General features: G+C 39.4%; 1 protein-coding gene and 1 long non-coding RNA gene across 3 annotated transcripts; one reads left to right on the top strand and one right to left on the bottom strand.

Moving 5' to 3' along the window:
- Positions 1–1,566: 1,566 nt before the first annotated feature.
- LOC145428717 (serine/threonine-protein kinase pim-2-like) lies at positions 1,567–18,267 on the bottom strand. 2 transcript variants are annotated; one of them, XR_013909028.1, is made up of 6 exons: positions 17,840–18,267; positions 17,334–17,499; positions 5,094–5,274; positions 4,837–5,007; positions 2,241–4,747; positions 1,567–2,069 (listed from the first exon to the last, which is right to left on the bottom strand). XR_013909028.1 is itself a non-coding variant. In XM_080301314.1 (4 exons), exons 1-3 carry the CDS (start codon positions 5,323–5,325, stop codon positions 4,656–4,658), a joined length of 495 nt encoding a protein of 164 aa, XP_080157440.1. In that variant the 5' UTR covers positions 5,326–5,756; the 3' UTR covers positions 1,567–2,069; positions 2,241–4,655. The 2 variants fall into 2 exon arrangements, 1 of the variants encoding a protein (XP_080157440.1); XM_080301314.1 differs by lacking the exons at positions 17,334–17,499; positions 17,840–18,267 and having other exon boundaries at positions 5,094–5,756.
- Positions 17,498–18,305, top strand: LOC145428718 (uncharacterized). Its single transcript, XR_013909029.1, has 3 exons — positions 17,498–17,635; positions 17,877–18,052; positions 18,260–18,305. It is a non-coding gene; the product is annotated as an uncharacterized LOC145428718 (long non-coding RNA).
- Positions 18,306–19,917: the final 1,612 nt, after the last annotated feature.

Raw genomic sequence — 19,917 nt, 5'->3', positions numbered from 1 at the left:
CAGACAGTCTGTGCTCTGCTTCCGCCACCAGTCATCTTTAAATCTTTTTTTTATTCAATGAAACCTTTATTTAACTGTCCATCTCGCAGCATTACTTTAAAAAAATCATATTTAAATACGTAAATAAATATAAAAGCCAAGGGTAAAAGAAAAAGGTAACAATTATAAGAATACACGCAAAAATTCACATACATATATTGTTTTGAGCCTTTTTGTTGGTGCAGTCTGATATTGATTGTATGTGCATGTGCACATCCTTAAAATAATGACAGAAATATGGTGTTTTGTTAGTAAACTTACATTTATGGATCAAAAATTTAGCTAAAAGTATTAAGAAATTTATCATAAAAAAACATTTCTCATACTTCTTGGGGAACTTAAAGAAACAGAATAAAACATTTTCCCATCGTAAAGAAAACTCCCTTAAAATATGGACAATAACAAAGCTGCTAAATTCCTTCCAGAATCTCTGTGTAAAAGAACAGTACCAAAAAAGATGTGTCACAGTTTCTGGATGATCCCCACAGAAAGTACAATTAGTATTTATGTCCCTTTTAAATTTGGCCATGTAGTGACTGGCTGGATAACATTTATGTCGAATTTTAAAAGAGACTTCTTTCACCTTATTTACAATCAAATATTTATGGGGGACCATCCAGACTGTCTTCCACTTGATATCTGGAACAAATCGGTTCCAATAAGATATTATATATGGGAGAGAGACGATATCTTCTTGGAATAAACTACGTATTCTCTTATTGCTGTTACCAAGTTCCTGTGAAAAGCAGATTTTTCCTATTGGTGACTCAGCTGGATCAGGGAGAGTGACTGAGGTAGAGATCGAGCTGTCAGTGTTTTTATATAACATTAAAGTCCCTGAGGGTATGGCACCAAGCACCATTGAGAATTCCTGAACACTGATTGGAAAATTATATAGTGCAATAAAGTCGTTGTAAGTAAGTAGTTGTCCCTCTTTACTAACCAGCTGAGCCACCAATAGGATCCCATTTTGGAGCCAAGTTTCCAGGAAAAGTGATTTATTTTTCTATAAAATCTCTCTGTTGTTCCAGATGAGGTATTTGTGAGGTGAGAAGTTGTGTTTATAAATGAGGGTCCACGCTAAGAGGACCTGCTTATGGAAGGATGAAAGCTTTACAGGGAGTTTCTCAACATTGTAATTACAATTTAAAGTAAAATTAAAGCCACCAAAACGAGAGAAAATATGGTATAAAGTTCCAGACAGAGGTAGGGTTTTAAGAAAATGTTTGCGACGTCGAAAATAGCGACGGCCATCTGGGACTTTCTAGTGGACGACTTCATGGCTGCGCCTTCACCTGGAGACTGGCGGTCCATCACAGAGGGATTCCAGGAGCGCTGGAACTTCCCTCTGTGCTGTGCAGCTCTGGATGGGAAGCACGTCCAGACAAAGGCACCCCATATATCATATAGGAGACACACACTTTGATATACACTAAATATTTATTGTATTTCTTTTTTGTGGTGCCCAAATTTATGCACCTGCTTGATTTTGTTTAAACAATTATTGCACACTTTCTGTAAATCCAGTAAACTTCTTTTCACTTCTCAAATATCACTGTGTGTGTCTCCTGTATGATATTTAACTGACCTTTTTTATTGTAACAACCAACGATTTATACAGGAAAATAATGTCTATTAACAAGGTTGCCCAAACTTTTGCATCCCACTGTATTAGTATATTTTGTCATTAGTATAATATGAAATAAATTCTACATGTGTCAAGTCGTGTGCCAACATTTGCTGTGTAGTAGAACTGAGACATTAGTCATTATAAAAATTTATTTGAAATAATATTAAAATTCTCAAACAGAAAAACATTAAACATAAATATATAAAATATAAGTATTTACAGAGAGACAGGAATAAAAAGGACCAGCTGCTCTCCAGAGCAGGAACAAGGCTGAGGAGGAAATGCTCCATTGGAGACTGGTGTGGTCTCTTCAGGGACTCCAGGATGGCCAGCTCCACCGCCGATGGACCGTCCTGGGACCCGTCCCTCATCTGCCTCGGAGCCGTCCTCCTCTGTGGGCCTGTAAAACAGCACAAAACACAAAGAAATGAGAAGGCTGCTACTAGATTTTAATTTCAACAGTGAAAAAAAACAAAAACAGGATATAATCAGATTGGTTGTAGATATTTAGTAAAGGTGATCACAAGGCAATCCCACCGACTAAAAAGGTATCAGTGCTTGCTGTACATACCTGTGGGTGCAGCAGCAGGAGCTCAGGGACTGGGGAGCCAGGAGAAGCAACAGGGGATGCTCTGCTGCAGAACCAGTTGGCTCTATCAATACAGTATTAAATGCTAACAGGTTGAATATAATCAGAGAAAGTATATACAGTGGTCCCTCCTTTATTGCAGCAGGGGTTCTCAGAATAACTAGCCCCTGGCCACGCACTTTATACACTGTTTTCCCCACACACATGAACATTGGTCACAGTTCTCACAATTGATTCTCAAAGTGCAAACTTTTGTAGATTGCAAAACGTAAAAGTATTATTATGCCGCGTTTTGTCTTCATCTGCCCGCCACTTTCGTGCGCCCTTTCCCCTCGCGGTGCAGGTGTCTATTTCCGAATGAGGCTCATAGTTATGGGTGTTTTTGTGCTGTTTTTTCTATTGGACGTGATGGTTATCAAAACCAAACATGATAAATTTGGCAAGCGCAGGAGACACGACACGGAGCAGATTTGTCAATCAGGCTGCAGAATGCAATGCTGTACGGTGCAAAAAAAAGAAAAGAAAAGGAAAATCAGCGGAAAAGCGAAGCAGTGACAGCGGGACCACTGTGTGCTGCTTATTAATAAAGAAAATATATTCCTATATGACAACATGCATGAAAGCAGAACGGTATTTGTACGTCAGTGGGAAAATAGTGGTGGCTTGCTAGCTTTTGTGCGGCTTCCCCGGGTCAGCGAAAACTTAAGAGAAAACTTAAGAGAAATGAATGAACCAGGTTGCCCTTCACATATCTTCCTCCAAGCTCGGTCCTTTATATTCCTGTCTCGGTCCAGAAAGCAGCTGGTGTCGTACAGCTCCAGGTTGTTTGCTACGGCGTTGATTAGCCTTCCTTCCATTGAAGAATGAAGGGGTTTGGCTGGATCTGCCCCTTTGACCTAGGTCACAGCCACGTCACCAGGCTCCTGATTGGTTGTCGCGGCACGATTTGACGCTGGAGTTCAGATTTTTCCAACTCCAGGTAGCCGCGTAACGCGCGTATGCACAAAATGCAACACAAAAACTCACGCACGTGGTTTTATTCGCGAGTCAAACGCTCCAAACGCGCTAGACTGACGCGCGTTTCAGGCATTTTGGCGTTTTGGCGACACAAATCTGCTTCCGAATTTTCGCGGGAGCCGCAATCGCGGGTCATCGCGCTTTTCCATTGACTTTACATGTAAACCTGACGCTCTGTTCGCGTCTATCGCGTTCGGTGTGAACACACCGTAAGAGCTTTTTATAGAATAAATTGCATGACTGCAGTGAGAAAGCAGTAACATCACGACAATGTCAGTAGGGAGTGGGGAGAGGGTTTTAGGAAAGATTCGAGTGCCCGGTCTTACAACTGCAGCACAGATCATAATAAAATTGCTATTTGCTTGGGTATTACCTTCATGAATGACATCCATATTACTAGGAAGCAAATTCTGCATCTTCAAGTTAGGATTTTAAGGGGGATAAGGGGCGGGGACACCAACTGATGTGCAACTTCTACTAAAGCTTTAGCATCATACTAATGATTCTTGACGCCAGCGAGGCTGACAAAGTGGTGTAACAATTTGGTTTTTTTTAAAGATAGAATTTCCTATTACTGACATCATTTAGAAACTAGGGTTTGACTCCTGTGTGAGACCGTAATTTTCTTTATTTATGTAACTTTTGTTTTCACTGGCAGTTTAGTGTTAGGTTAGGACAAAAAACAAATTAGGAAGGTTAAAGACAGAACATTACTAGATTGTGGTTTTAATTAAAATGTAGCCTGTGACAATGCTGAACACATGACAAGCTACTTTAAGGCATATCACCCAGTTTGTAATATTGCTAAACATTTCTGAAGGCAGACGAGTCATGCTGGCTGGGTCAGTGTCATTTTTGTTGTAATTGATGTCTGGTTTGTTCTGTTCCCTAGTGATGGGTAGGGATGGGTACCAGTATCCGGTGCCATAATGGCACCGGTTCTGACATAATCCTTGAAATAGTAATAACACAGTATCCTCAGCAAAGATGAATTAAACAAGTTTTATTTTAATGGAAGTTTACTTCAAGTCTTCAGATTTTTACTGTTTTTTATTTGATTACTTTAAAGTATATGATTACATTTGAGTAATTAAATAAAGACAGTTTTGATGGAGCTCCTGAGCCAGCCCAAGCTCTCTATGAAGACGAGGAAAAACTCCCCTGGGGGGGCCAGATTGACGGGAAGAAACCTCGGGAAAGCCCATTCAAAGAGAGATCCCCTTTCCTGGGATGGCTGGGGGGGTTACAGGAATTCCAAAACACTGAAATTTAAAGTGGGCCAATTAAAAAAATTATTTCCTGAAAAAAAGAAAGGTAATTCATACATCACACATAAATGATAACGTCTGAATTGTGTGTGTTTGTGTGTGTGTGATAGGCTTATCTCAGCCAAGTGTGATGCTGTAGGTCCTCCAGCGTCGGCCGCGTCTCCGGGACTTTGGTTAAACACGCGTCCAAGAAATCCCGGCAGTCTGGAAAGAAAGGAAAGAGAAAAAACATGAAGATGATAGTTCCAGTGGTCCAAGCCATCAGTCAGTCTTGAAGTGTGACGTTTTCTTACTTTTGGACAGATGTCTTTTGAATTTCAGGCGCTTTTTGAGGAAGCTCGTGGTGTCAAAGTCCCCCGCATGAAACGCTTCGTACAGAACCACTCCCATTTGCCATACCGTGGTGGGTCCACACCTGTAGCAACTGCGCCCGTACCACTCGGGAGGGGAGTAAATTTCTGTACCTAATAAACAGACACAATTGCAATTTCTTCTAAAACAAAAGGCGAAAACTGTGACATCTGTGAAGAGCAAGAGCAGAATATGTTACCATAGAAGAGGCGGTACTGCGACCGCTCCTTAAAAAAGCAGCTGAGTCCAAAGTCGATGATACGAACACGCGGTACATCTGAGCCGGTCTCAATTAGAATGTTCTCACTCTTGATGTCCCGGTGAAAGATGTGTTTATCCTCCAGGTGCTTCGCAGCATCAACCAGCTGCTTCAGAATGACCTGGAAATAGAGCAGGGCGATATGACCAAAAATATTCATCACGATATACATTTGAAAAGTTGCGATAACGATATAACTGACGATATAACTGACACTAGACAAAATACTTTACAACTCCACAACTTTATTAGTGCAAAAAACCCCATCAATGTATTTTCACTTAAACAAGCAGCTGTTTTTTTATGTCCATTAAAGTTATATAAAAATGTAACAGTGCAAATTCCTCGCTGACAGTTTAACCAAAAGGCATTTCCAGTGGAAACTGGCCGACATATCCTCAGCATAACCATGTATAATATCCACAAAACTTAAAAAGAGGTTATACACACACAATACGGTAATATCATGTTGAGGTGCAGTACGTATCACTCCGCGAGGCGCCTGCCTACGATAGCCGTAATGCTCCGACAATCCATCGAGCGGTGCGGCTTTGTAGCTTAGCAAAGTCGCCGTGCACATAAAACCGTTTCGAGGTCAGTAAACACAACCAGAGTTCATACATAAGGCGCACGGGATTATAAGGGGCTCTGTCGAGTTTCAGAAAATTCAAAGGATTGATTTTAAGTGTGCCGTATTTTCCATACAACACGGTAATAACGACGGCCTGCTAGCATGCGCTACCAAAAATAGTGCTTTGTTGTGTATCTGACGGACGAAAGCTAAACCAGTTCCACACCACTGAAGCTGCAGCATTTTTACAAACCAGAAACTTAAACAACTGAGTTAAATCAACACAACTTTTTCATATTCAATAAACCTGTGCATTTTGTGTTCATAAAATGCGATTGAAACATGTTCAGATGAAGTAAGTTGAGCTCTTGGAATATTTTAATCCTTCACAATTTTGTCATTTTATTTCAACAGTATTCAATAACTTTTACCCCAATACTACTTGGTCACTTAAATACTACATGCTGTCTTCATATTACATAATGTTCAACAAAGTCTAGATCCTGGTTACCATAAAAATTGAATGGGTCTTCAACAACTACCATCCTTCTATCTTTATCCTGGTTGCAGGAGGGCTGGGAAATAACCCTGAAGTGATAGGTTACAAGGCACGGTACACCCTGGACAGCTGACCAGTCTATCACATAGAAACAAACAACCATTTGCAACAGCACTAACCACCATGCCAACAATCTAGGAAATGTAGGAAAGCTATGATTTCCTGTATTTGATGCAGAATTGTTTTGTTTTGTAATAATACACAATAAATAGCAATAGCAATAGCATGCACGTGGTGCGTGTGTAGTGCCTCTTATAACTCCTGCAGTTTGAAATCTTGTGCGATCTTGTGAATTTCATGAGTTCAGCAACTAACCACTCTCACTAGATTGTATCAGCTCATCTCAACAAGAACAAATTAAGTTGTTGAATTTCGTACAGATTCTTCATGATTTAATTACGTTCATAGAAACATGAAATTATTGTGTTCAAATTACAAGTTAGACTTTTTTAATGTAACAACCACCCAACTTACTTTTTTTGGTAAAAAACAGTAGAGGTGGCTGCTCGACTTGACTGAGATGGATGCCTTCCTGAAACCACGATCTAAAGAGCGCGAGTCTGAAACCCGTGCAGTGTCGTGGGATTTAACATTGACATATTATTGACTTACTTCACTTGAACATGATATAAACAATTTAATCTAGCCTCTCTGCATATCATGTAGTTTCTACACTATGTAGTTACACTTAACTTTAAAGCATGAGGCAATTGTGTTAAATACACGCAAGATGCTTACGTAAATCCAAGAGCTGGCCAATCCCTTTTTTTCAGTGTACTTACCTGGATGATTGAGCATGTATCAAGACAATGAGTCATTTACTTTAGTAAAACTGTGTAATGCAACAAGAAAAGAAAAAATATCCGAACTATAGCACCGACTTTTAAATAGCAATCAAGCCCAATAAACAGTTTCTTTTGTTAAAAGAGGGGCCTAATGTCCTCCACAGTTATGTGAGATGATAAAGCCATACAGAAAATGATTACTTCAAGATATAGCTGCTAAAAGTCGTTCTACTACCGAATTATGTGTATGTATCCTCTCCTGATTTATTTCCAAAGTTTACTCACTTGATTTGGATTACTGAATGGAACCTAATCATTTTATTAATCTATACACACAGAAATAGCCACACAAACTAAATTAGTTGGTCAAATTTTATTCAGACACTTGGTGAAATAATCACACAATGTGGTCCTTCTAATGACAGCAACATAATCTTGTTAGGAGGTGGTGGGATTGTCACATGCAGTGAGCTAGCATGATTTACTTAAAGCTGATGTGATTCCCAGATTGGACGAACTATTTGCATTTTCCTCATCATTATTTTTATTTTTGTTTTCTGATTGCTGATTGGTAGTGGTTGCCAGAATTATGCTTTCGCTTAAAATACAGTGTTAGCTACTAGTGCCTCAATTTCTTGGTTGTCTAAGAAATTCATCCTATCAGAGCCTTCAAAAACAAAAAATAAAAACAAAAAATATATTTTACAAAACATAATTCCAATTAAAATAGTTAGCTGGGTAAAATGCCACATTTTTTATGTCACAGTTAGTGCGATTCTTGATTCTTATGATAAAATGTAATTATATTTTAATCCCACAAATTTCTTTTTTCTTTTTATGAGAGCTCACACACTTAAAGGATATCCCAAAGTCACACATTTTACAACAGCAACCTCATTTTATAAATGCAATACACTACAAAACAAGTGGAATAAAAGCAAAACATTAATAATATGCTTTAGTGGAATTACTACAGTATCTTGAAATTTGCCGTTTCCGTTCGTGCTTTTATTTTGAAGGCAGCCCATTGAAACGGAAATCGTTGCGCTGGGTCACCTGGCTACCGTTTAGCGTTTACTTTCCGTTAGCAAAGTTGTAGATTGCAAGAAGTTTTTTGCGAGTATACATTTGAGCACACCAGAACAAAGGGATTACACACATATAAAGCACGGTATGTACACCGAGTTGTTGTAAAGAAAACAAAAACAGGCTTGTAGGCTTGTGAAATGGGACGGTCTAGCTTCCCTCGCGCTGCCCAGGTTGCCTATCAACCGTTATACTAAAAGCGGGAAACGTTTCATACAGCTTTGTTTGACAGAAACGGAGTAGAACATATTTTGTTCATTTGTTTCTACATGAGCTTTGTGTGATGTGATAAGTATCTGAGGCTGAGACCACACGACTGTAAAACATGATTGTTGGGCTTCATTTTTGTACTGAACAGTCATTTTAAGATTAGCTAGTAAATAACAATTAGCTCATGTTGTTCATGAGACTAAAGTAGGGCTGAACGATATATCGCATTTGCGATAATATCGCGACATGATCAAGTGCAATTTTCTAACCGCAAAGGCTGCGATTATACTGCGATTATATTATACAATTCATGGGCTGCATCCTCCTGAGGCCGCATTTGTAGACCGATTACGTCACAGCGACGCGCCGAAGGCTGTCCAAATTACTACCATATCCCAGAATTCATAGCGCGGCCCAGCCAAACTCCAGTTTCCAACAATGGCGGCCGCTACTAAGTTTTAAAATTACTCATACTAATCTTTCTGGGTCACAAAATAAACTTTTAACATATTTTCAGGCGAGAAAGTAGCAGTGTAAACATCAAATATCTGCTCGGTTTATCAAGATATCCCATATTTGCAAAAGTGCTTCGACGTTTTCAGAGGCGTCTGCTACCCACCAGCTCGACAGCTAGCCGGGAGCTCGAGGGTTACTGATGCGGCCGAGAACGGCACAACTCCCGGCACATCATTTTCAGATCACCGCGGAGTTTCGCTGCTCGGGTTAAACGTAATATATAAGTCACTTAGACAACCTAAAAATGTTATTGTTGGGCTTTTTTCAGTGTTTTGTTTGTTCGTGAGTAAATCGGTTTGGCTGAGATTAAAGTTATTAGATTAGATAAAATAAAACTTTATTAATCCCCCGGGTGGGTTCCTCCTTGGTTTTCACACAGCTGACTAAACGTCAAACAGAAAACTTATTAAACAGAAGTATGAGACAGTCGAGAATTTACACCAGTGTCTGGTTATATTTTAGATAGCAAGAAGCAGACGGCCGAGTTTATTAAACTCCACCGAGACAGCGGTGACGCTAATCAGAACTAGACCGTCCAATTTCACGCCTTTAAATTTTAAAGGCGTGTTTGTGTGTGTGTTTATACAATTGCTATTATGTTTGCACTTTATGTGTAATGTTACTGACTGCAGAGATCAGTAAGATGTGTGTATTTTTTATTTATTAGTTTTATTTATTTAATATTATTTTTTAATTGAATGACTGTCTAGTAGTTCACAGATGTCGAAAAACTGAGTGTGGTAAAGCCACTGATTTTTTTTATGTATATTTCTGCAATCTGCACATTGTACTGACTTTCATTTTAATGTTTACACCAGGGTTCCTTGTCAGCACTTTATGCTCAGATGTTTGTAAGCTAAAAATAAACTATTGTGTATGTTCAAATATACTGTTGTGATTGAAGAAGTTAAATAAAAATGTCAGTCATCAGTTCATGCATCACCTCATGTCATCATAACAGAGGTCTGTCTTCCAGGAAAGAACAGTTTAAAATTTATGTAATATAGTATTGGCCATACTATATGATGTATTGCTTGTCTTTGTTTAATAATACAGAAGACAAATACCTTAAAAAATAATCGCATATCGCATCGCAATCGCAATATTGGGGCAAAAAATCGCAATTAGATTATTTTCCATAATCGTTCAGCCCTAGACTAAAGTCATCTTACTTTGGTAATGTAAATATAATATGGCCAATATGATAGTTATTATCTTAATCATTATTAGTTATCACAGCAGTGAGTTCGAACTCTGTGTCAAATACTGAGCTTCAGTAAAGATTCTATGGCGTTATTTTAGTGCCACTATGCTCAAATTCTTTTTACTTGCGCTCAGAATAGTGGCACAAAAATAACGCCATAAGATTCAAGTTACAATTATTTATATTTCCTATCTCCTTAAATCTTCACTCAAAGACAAGTATGTTTGACAGTGTGTATATAGATGTATCATATAGAAAAGACAAATATTGTTCGTTTAATATGCTGGCATTACTAAATTTGGCTCAATGCTTACATATATGTGTAAAAAGAAAATGTGCGAGCTGTGGTAACTGTGTCTGATAGAATGAAGAGTAGACTGATATATGAAATATTCCTTTATTGGGTGAGAAAATCAGACCATGTCATAACTGCTTTAAGTCATACAGAATAGATATCAGAGCCTTAAACAGGCTGACTTCTGCTAAATGGGTCAAACTGGGCAGAAAGTCTACAAACACATAACATCCTTATAGAATATGATGTAACACTATAGATCAACTTAGCTCAGAATATATAAAGCATATAAACAATTACAGCAATATGATGCAACAAACATAGCAGTGCTACTGATCCAAAATACTCAAAGCTTCATAGAACTGAAACAAACATTTATTTTTAGCTCCATTCTGCTGCTGATACATACTTTAGGTTTCTGAACATTGAACTTGTTGCTGCCTTTCATAGTGTGTAACTTGAAGGCCCTGAGTACTTTCTCTCACACTGGAAACACTGGGATGATAACATTATTTGAACATTACCTAATAAGACTGATTCAGCACAGACAGTTATGTTAAACTTTCCTAGCAGTCCTTCACAAACAGGGAACAGTCTGTCTATTCTCTCCATCTGTCAGCTGCTGCTGGCTCTTCCTCCTCCTCTTCCTCACACACTGCTGAGTTTGTCCTGGTGGATCATCAGGGGTGCAAAGCCTCACAGATGATGTGCAGCAGTGGGTCCCTCAGTCTGTCCTCACTCTGGACACTTGCAGTTGTCACACATGGAAATGAAATGTGCGATAAGCTGCAGGATTCAGACACAAGTGTAACTTATAAACACACGTTCATACTTTTATTCCACAATCAGAGAGAAAGAAACAGAGAGAGTGCAGGACAGACAGACAGGTGACAGTCTCAGGTGTACACACTGCTACACAACAGCACCAGAGAAGGAGGATTTAGTGTTTGTGTTATTACGAGTGCTACACAAGAAGAGTTCCCAGATGGTACAGTGGACACATGTGTGACTGCTGTGATTAAAGCATCTTTCTTTCAGCTTAACGAGTGAACCGTCAGCTCGTTCAAACACACGTTAAAGTCCGTTTGGCTCGACACCACCGAACAGAGGCAGCAATATAACATAGCTAACATTAACAGTGCAGTGAATCCTGCTTGTTGCGATCATGTTTAGGGGGTAGGAGGATGTGTTCATGACTTATGGCAGTTTGCACCAGTCCAGGTCCATCTGTGTGGATTTCATCTTTCCAAGATTCTGAGGCCCAGTACAACTCATTAACCTGTTTTCTTTGTTTTCTTTATTTTTAACTTTCCAGCTTTCCATTGCCATCGAAGCGTTACACCCCTTCTCCTGCACCAGGGTACAAACAGAGCCCCCTACATGGTAGGCTTCCAGGGAGCTCTTTACTGATCGGACAGCAAGCTGCATGCTTGCGGCTGGCTCAGCTGAAAGCCCGCCTTGCGTTGACACAGATAAATAACGCCATTGCTATTGGTGGCCAAACCAATACACGCGCCCCATTTATATCTACAACACCCCCCTTTCCTGACAGCTGCAGCCATCAGTCTACTAAACCTTCTGAAGGTTGCTAACACCATGTCCCATCCCTTATATAACCCCTATGCCTCTGGGAAACAAAGTTCAGCCCAGGGGCGCTATGGACAGTCGAGTATGCAGGCAGAGAGAGACTCTCATAAGACACCTCCTCATCTTGGGCCTGGGTCCAGCTTTAGCTCTTCTGGAGTTTCATCTGCGTCTCCTGCAAAATCTGGAGGAACAATCCCATCACTGCTAACTATGCCAATGAGCTGCAGGCCAGAAGGGAGTAAGACTTCAATGGAAGAGGACATAAAGAAGTCCAAACCTGTGGGCTCTGCAGAGTCTACTTCAGAAACAGCTGTGAACATCCTTATGCAATTTGGACTTGAAAAAGAGGACCTGGAACATCCAATCTCATACTCTGAAGATCAGATCACTCCTGACAACCTGCCTTTTACCTTACAAGTGACAGAGGATATCCCAGTGCTGGCCCAGATGCAAGACTACACTGCCACTTCACCTAGGGTCTTTCCGCATACCTGCTCTCTATGTAACAAGGAATGTAATCAGATGAAGGTAAGTCGAAGATTGTTCGATGTTTTTGCTTTCAGTCAGTTTTTATTTATTTGAAACGCAATGTTTTTTGTTTTGTTTTGGGATTGTTTTTAATTATTTGACTTTGAATGCCATTATAGGATTTTGGTTTTGAAAAAGCTTCATGGATGCTACTTTAAAGTTTATTTGGTTTGTTTTATTCACTATTACTGCATAATGATGACTGTAGGAAGACTACCAACTTGGACTGCAAACATTTGGACACATTTTCCCATATTTCTGCAATTCAGTATTCTGTAACAGAACTTTTGAAGGATTACAGTCCAGACTAAACTTAACTATATGTCTACCAGATGTTGTAATTTAAAAAACTACTTCAAAGAGACCTTCAGAAACTTCAGTGGTCTGTACTTGCAATTGATAGATTTAATGTCTTTTGACTTGATGTAAACCCATGCGAAGACATTCAAGGCATTTGCTAACAATGGAGCCAAGGCCTCAGATGACGTGATGAGGAAGAATCTGCAAGCATGAAGAACCTGTGCATCAGAAAATGTTGGAAGATGGCTGTTTTTTCATTTGTCTCTGTCCTTGGGCTACTGTTCCACAGTGCTCATTCAGCTTTGCTTTTCCTGGAACTGTTGCTGAATGTAAAAGTTCCCCTTTTTGTCTTTTGTCACTAGAGTGAACAATAGTGTGTTTGGTCCTTTATTTTATATCAGTAGGCACCTTGTTTTTGTGTTATACTAATTTTCTTTGCTCATACTTTAAGTTAGTGTTTTGGTGTCACAAGACTTTTACTACCACAAACATAAGAACCCTGGGCGCAGCGCCCAGTCATGAGCTACACAAGCACCAGCTTTAATTTGACTGATTGTTGAATCTCTCTTTATGGATGTGCCTTCCTTTGCTGCACCAAATTTCACATTTGGGCTCCTCGTCAAAGAAACAGCGCCTTCCTCTTCTGGCCTATTTCAACATCATCTTCCTGTCGCTACTCTAACTGTGATCAACATAGGTGGTGCATTTTGTCCTAATCCAAACTTGGCCTCTCCTGAGACGACCTTCTTGGAACCTTGGGAAATTTTGATGCCATAAGAAGAGCCTGAGTAGGGCTGGGTATCGTCACTGATTTCTAGAATCGATTCAATTCCGATTCACAAGGTCCCGAATCGATTCGATCCACGATTCGATTTAATTCGATTCGATTTAAATCTGGGAAATTTTGACAGTCAGAAATATTATAATTCAGATCAGTACATTTACATATTTTTGTATCAATCAAAAGGAAGCTGACACACGCAAGACTTTATCACAGGTGTAAGCGTCACAGCAGATGCTTTTGTGTCAAAGTAGCTGAAGATAAAACACAGAAAAACATGAAGGTGATTTTCCTGGCCTGGGATTTTATAAAAATGTTCTGCAGTACATCAAAAACGAAAGAAAACCATTAATCAACATATGAACATCACCTCTGACGTTACAGCGGTTTTATTAGAGACACGGTTAAGCGTTTTACATTTTGAATAATTTTAAAAAGTTTTAATTTGTTCAGTATTGAACAGCAGAAATGAGGTTTTCTTTTCGGAAGAATGTAAAAGGGAAAAAAACAGCGGCCGACAGCGCTGTAAGCAACAGTAGACTTGTGCGTAACAAGCAAGCGAATAATGAAGAAAGGGAAACTGTTCTTGAAGTACAGAGAGAGGGAGAGAGAGCTGTGCATCGCGGTGGAAGCAAAACAGTAAAAGTCAGAGTGAATTCATGATGATGTTTATGTGAAGCGTTTGGATCTTCTTTTGCTGCTGGTTCGGTCAATATTGTTTGGAGAGAGATCAAACTAACAGCTTTAGAATCAGCGCATAAAGGGCGTGAACACACAGCGCGGACCCGCCGACAGATCAGAATCAGCGAGCTGTCGGCTTTCAGCCCCGACCGTGAGAAAGGCGACATCTCACTGATTCTGATCCGCGGGTCGCGCTGTGTGTTTAAGTCTATGTGCAGAAGCCGTGTTCCTGCTCTCATTTACTGTCTTAACTGTTTGGTGGTTCTTGAAATTTTGTGAGATGTCACCTGAGATTCTGGCATTTTGGGCAAAATAAATTTATATTAAAAAATCGATTCAGGATTTTAATGAATCGATTTTACGTTATCCAAGCCAGAATCGATTTTAATCGATGAATCGATTATAAAAACCCACCCCTAAGCCTGAGAGTCCAGAATCCAGAGCCTAAGATGACCCTTTTGTTTTGGTTGTTTGTAGTCAGATGTTTGACTTGTGTTTTCCATATATACTAAATAATTTCATCTTTAAAATTGTATCCCAGGAGAGGTATAATGTGTCATGCTTATTTGTTCCTGTTTTGTTTTTGGCCCATGAAGGTTTCTAAGTGCAATCCAGGCTCCTGGCTAATGTTATAATGCTTCTCCGTTCAGTGAAGGACTAACTGTTAATATTTTAAGATTTTTTTTAAGGCCACTGCAAAGTTTAGTGACCTTTTTATCAGCAAGTGATGTCAATGACAAACATTGCTCCTGATAATAATGAATCTGGTCTAAATGTTTGTTGTTTGTTGTGACCACTAGGATTGGGTCTCCCACCAGAATACCAGCCTTCACATCGAGAACTGCAAACTTCTGCGAAAGCAGTCAGTCTTTCTTCTCTGTACTTCGTGATTATGAACCGATATCTTTGGGGCAGCGCAACCATGGTTGTGCCGAAATGATGTCGGGGTTGTAATGCTAGGATAGCTTCCTAAGAACTGTTCATTTGTATTTTTTCATTTTTCTTTGTCATATTTGTTGCGTTCCTGTAAAGCACCTTAATGATTTATTGTTAAAAGGCTGAATACATTTCTAAGTTTTTGAATTAATGAACAATAATATATTTTTAAGGACATTCTACCTGGCAACATCTGACAAAAATGTACCTGTGTTTTTCCACAGATACCCAGAGTGGAACGGTGAAATAGCATCACCGCGAGGGTAAATATCTTCATTTGAAGTCATTTGGCGAATAAAAAAACATGCCAGCATTGGAGCCTTTCATTTTCTTTCATTTAACTGTGCTTTTCTTTTTAATGCACTTGTTAGTGCGTCAGGTGCCAAGCCCTCTCCCGCAACGTCTGCTGAGACTTCCCAGAAGAAAACCAGACATGAGAGTCGTTCCCGTTCCTGCAGCCCCCGCAGTCATCGTGACTCGGAGCAAAGCAGCGACAGGCGAAGAAGGCTTTCCCGCTCTCGCAGACCCCGCACTCATCGTGACTCGGAGCGTAGCAGGGACAGGCGAAGCAGCCATTCCCGCTCCGGCAGCCCACGTCGCCACCGTAAGTAAGTAAGTAAGTAAAATTTATTTATATAGCGCTTTTCACAGATAAAAATCACAAAGTGCTTTACAACACAGAAAATGGGAATATAAAACAATATAACAGTAAATAAAACAATGTAAAACAATAAAACTATAAAAACAGCATAAGAAGAAATTAATCAAATGCTTTTCTAAATAAAAATGTCTTCAGCTGTTTCTTAAAACAATCAATGGAGTCCGTGCAGCGAAGAGACAGTGGGAGAGAATTCCACAACCGTGGTGCCACAGTCTGAAAGGCCCGATCACCACGAGTTTTAAAACGAGTGCGTGGTACCACCAACAGTCTCTGATCTAATGACCTTAAAGCCCGAGAAGATGTATGTGATTTCAGCAGGTCAGATAAATATTGAGGAGCCTGACCATGCAGGGCCCTAAAGGTTAGAACTAAAATTTTAAACTGAAACCTAAAATTTACAGGCAACCAGTGAAGGGAGGCCAAGACTGGAGTGATATGCGATCTTCTCTTGGTGCCTGTTAAGAGACGTGCTGCAGCATTCTGCACAGTCTGAAGACGATTTAAGGCTGATTTGTTAAAACAAGTAAAAAGGCCATTACAATAGTCTAAACGAGAAGAAATAAAAGCATGAATAATCATCTCAAGTTCAAGCTTTGATACCATTAGTCTGAGTTTAGAAATATTCCGTAAATGATAAAAACAGTTTCGGACCAGCTGCTTAGAATGCTGCTCGAGCGACATCGAGCTGTCAAATAAGACACCGAGATTTCTAAGGCTTGATTTTACGTAAGGGTCTAAGAAGCTGATATGCTGTCTAATTTCTGGGACCATATGGTCTGGAGCAATAATTAGAGTTTCTGTTTTATCAGAGTTTAGTTGGAGAAAATTGTCATATAACCATTTGTTGATTTCTGTCAGACAATTACTTAAATTAGACAATTTATAAAACTCAGACATTTTGAAGGAACAGTATAGTTGGATGTCGTCAGCATAGAGATGATAGGAGATATATTTATAGCGCTTAATAATCTGGCCTAGGGGAAATACATAAAGTAAAAAGAGAATTGGACCCAGGACAGATCCCTGAGGTACCCCACACGGCAAAACTGTTGATTCTGATGTGACATGATTCATGCAAACAGTAAAAGATCTCTCAGACAGATATGATATAAACCATTTTAAAACAACACCAGTAATCCCAAACAAGTTCTCGAGTCTGTTTATCATGATACTGTGATCTACAGTGTCAAAAGCAGAGCTGAGATCCAGCAGGACCAGCACTGTGTATTCTCCGTGACTTGCAGAATAGGAGGAACAGTCATTCCTGTTCTCAATTACGCAGCCGCCGAAGGGAGAGACACAGAAGCCAATCACGATCTCTGTACAGGTCCAGACGCAATCGCAGGTCTGTCCAACAAACATTTTGAGAACTAGGATCAATCAAGAAGATTTAGCTCTCCAGTGGATTGTTAAAGGGTGAAATATAACATATATATAAAAATATCAACTTGAAAAAACTTAATTGGTGGACAGCATTTACCTTTTGTATCCATGCTGGGTGTGTGCTTTGAGATGTTTCTGAGTTATTAAGTTCTTTGATCCATACTTTTTTCAGGTCCCGGTCTCATTCTGACTCCTCGTGGTATGACCGTCCTTCCTCTTCACGATATCGATCACGCTCAAGGTGCCGCGAGAGACGATCCTCACTGAGAAGAAGAGATGAGAAACGTTCATCACCGAGGAAAAGCTGGGAGAGGCGATCGTCGACTGAGAGGTCATCTCCGAGGCGAAAGAAGTCAAGCAGCTCAAAGATCTTGGCAAAGAAACTGCTGGAAACATCAGGTTTGAAAATTGCTTCATGTTTTATTTTTTTGTATGTACTCATTAGTTTTTCTAAGATCAAAGTTCTCCTCCCCCCTCACAACCTTAACTTTACTAATGTAAAGGATAAATAAAGACCAGTGCCACCAGAAATGTCAGCATAGTTTTTTCTACTATTATAAAACTTTCAGAAACGGTAGATGATTTTCGAGACTTGGCACCCACCAAAGTGTGAATCTCTTTTGCACCTGTGGTCTTTTAGCTCTCCAGTCCTTATCAAACCAGTCTGACCTGGAGACTGTCGTCAAAACTTTGGCTCCTGCCCTGCTGGCTGAGCTAGTCAAGATGAAGTCGTCCCCATCAACATCATCATCATCGTCCTCACGTTCTGCATCTCCAGAAACAACTAAAGGGACGCCTAGCACAGAGAAGACAGAGGTGACTTCATATTATGCCTTTTTTCATGAATGCACAGTTTTGGACAATTTATAATGTGATCAGTGACAGATGACGTGATTGTTGATGCCACACAACCAAGATTAAATCTTTCAACACAGATTTATACAAGCAGATAGTTTGAGTCAAGTTGTCATGATGAAATCTGCATTTGGTTTGTTCATAATTTTCTTCCCTGTGTTTCCACAGGCTGGCAAATCTTCCCCTCCGACCATGGTGAGGCTACAAGGGACTGTAAGTAGTCTCTGTCACAGTGATGTGATTTCTGCTATGGAGAAAACATTTTGAAAAACTAAGTCAGTTGTTTTGTTTAGGTCAAAATTACAGGTATGTACACTGAAATTTGTTCACTGTTCAGGGGCGGATCTAGAGAAATTTTCTTAGGGTGGCAAAGAAATCAAATAGGGTGGCAAAATCGAAGCCTTCTTATTTTTCAAACACATATGCAGGTGGTTACATATGGTTAGAATAATTCAAATGCAGTAAGTATACACGTTTTTCATATAAATATAGTCTAGAACTTAATTATTGTCTGTAGCCCACATAATTACACACTTTAGTTACATAAAACATGTGAGTTTCTGTATAGCCTGTATAATAAATAAATATGTAGCCCAACAAGTATAAAATCCAGACACACTGTTAGAAAACAGTCACATTGTTACAGCTTAAATGACACAAAATGTCAGAAATCTGCACTGTCATGAACAACAATTTAAACCTAATTTTTCATGATTTGTTGGATGAACCCACTGAGGTCTGAAATACAATCGGCCATTTTTGACTCCTTTTGAGTTTACGTTTGTATTTCACCCTCAGATTGTTTCATTTTATTTTGTTCCCCTTGCCTTGTTTGGTGTCATTCTTTTCAGCTCAACTGAATTTAGTTGTTTTTTTCACTGACATACTGCATTAGTATTACTGATCTGAAACCACACAAAGAACGTAAAATCCTAGTAGTATGTTTTTACTGTAAAAAAAAAACACCACAGTATATTTTTATAACTTGAAATGCAAATATAAATTGTACATTTTGTAAACATATACAACTATTTATCTAAAAATGCAGCCGATACACCTGCCGTTTTTTGTTTTTTTTTCCATTTTGTATAAGAATTTAAAAATATTACTACAACTAAAATGAGAGAACAATTAGGTGTCGCACTAAGATGCCCCACAAACTATGTGTGCCAGTAAAAAAAAAGTTTGTCCACCAAAAGACAGAACAGCACAGGGACAAACCTGCAGGCCTGATAACAGCAGCTGTATCACTCCGCTGGTTTTCTACTTAGTGACAGTGTTTACATTGCAAATGTGCCTTTGTGACATTCATTAGTGCCCTCACTGACACACAAAACAAAACGACTACACAACAGAACTACACAAGACAACACACTAAGTAAACACTCCACACTAAACGTCACAAATCTCCCACATCTAAAAACTCTCTCTCTCACTTGCTTGCTCTGTCTCGCTGCCGTTACCGTCACTCCTAAAACGTTTCCCTCTTCCTAAACAATCAAATCCCACGCGTTGACTGTTTTTTTAATTGGTCGACATGGTACATTTAGGAAGGTGGTGGCTTTTTTTCTTTCTTTACTGTTTTCGTGCTGTCCTTACAAAACGCTTAAAACACACACACACAAAAACGTGACGACAGTATTTAGAACAAAGCGTGGCTTATATATATTATCATAACTCTGGATTTACTGGCCTGTAATTAAAATTTAAAAACTTTGAAGTCCGAATTTTCAATGTGGGCTGAAATAGAAACTCAGCGTGGCTGCAGCTTGTTGCTGTGTCAGCTTACATCAGTCATGTGATTTGGAGGTGCAGCGTGTCCGTGG

Source organism: Astatotilapia calliptera, chromosome 1, assembly GCF_964374335.1.
Source record: "Astatotilapia calliptera chromosome 1, fAstCal68.1, whole genome shotgun sequence".
Lineage (NCBI taxonomy): Eukaryota > Metazoa > Chordata > Actinopteri > Cichliformes > Cichlidae > Astatotilapia > Astatotilapia calliptera.
The sequence above is the reverse complement of the archived record's forward strand: the minus strand, read 5'-3'. Positions and strand labels throughout refer to the sequence as shown.

What these genes read in the sequence shown, in the direction of transcription:
- LOC145428717 (XM_080301314.1), bottom strand. Translation starts at nt 5,325, where the DNA reads ATGTATATCGTGATGAATATTTTTGGTCATATCGCCCTGCTCTATTTC. An exon ending in GCAGTACCGCCTCTTCTATG is followed by an intron (nt 5,008 to 5,093) that starts GTAACATATTCT and finishes TCTGTTTATTAG; the next exon opens with GTACAGAAATTTACTCCCCT. An exon ending in CAAAAGACATCTGTCCAAAA is followed by an intron (nt 4,748 to 4,836) that starts GTAAGAAAACGT and finishes CTTTCTTTCCAG; the next exon opens with ACTGCCGGGATTTCTTGGAC.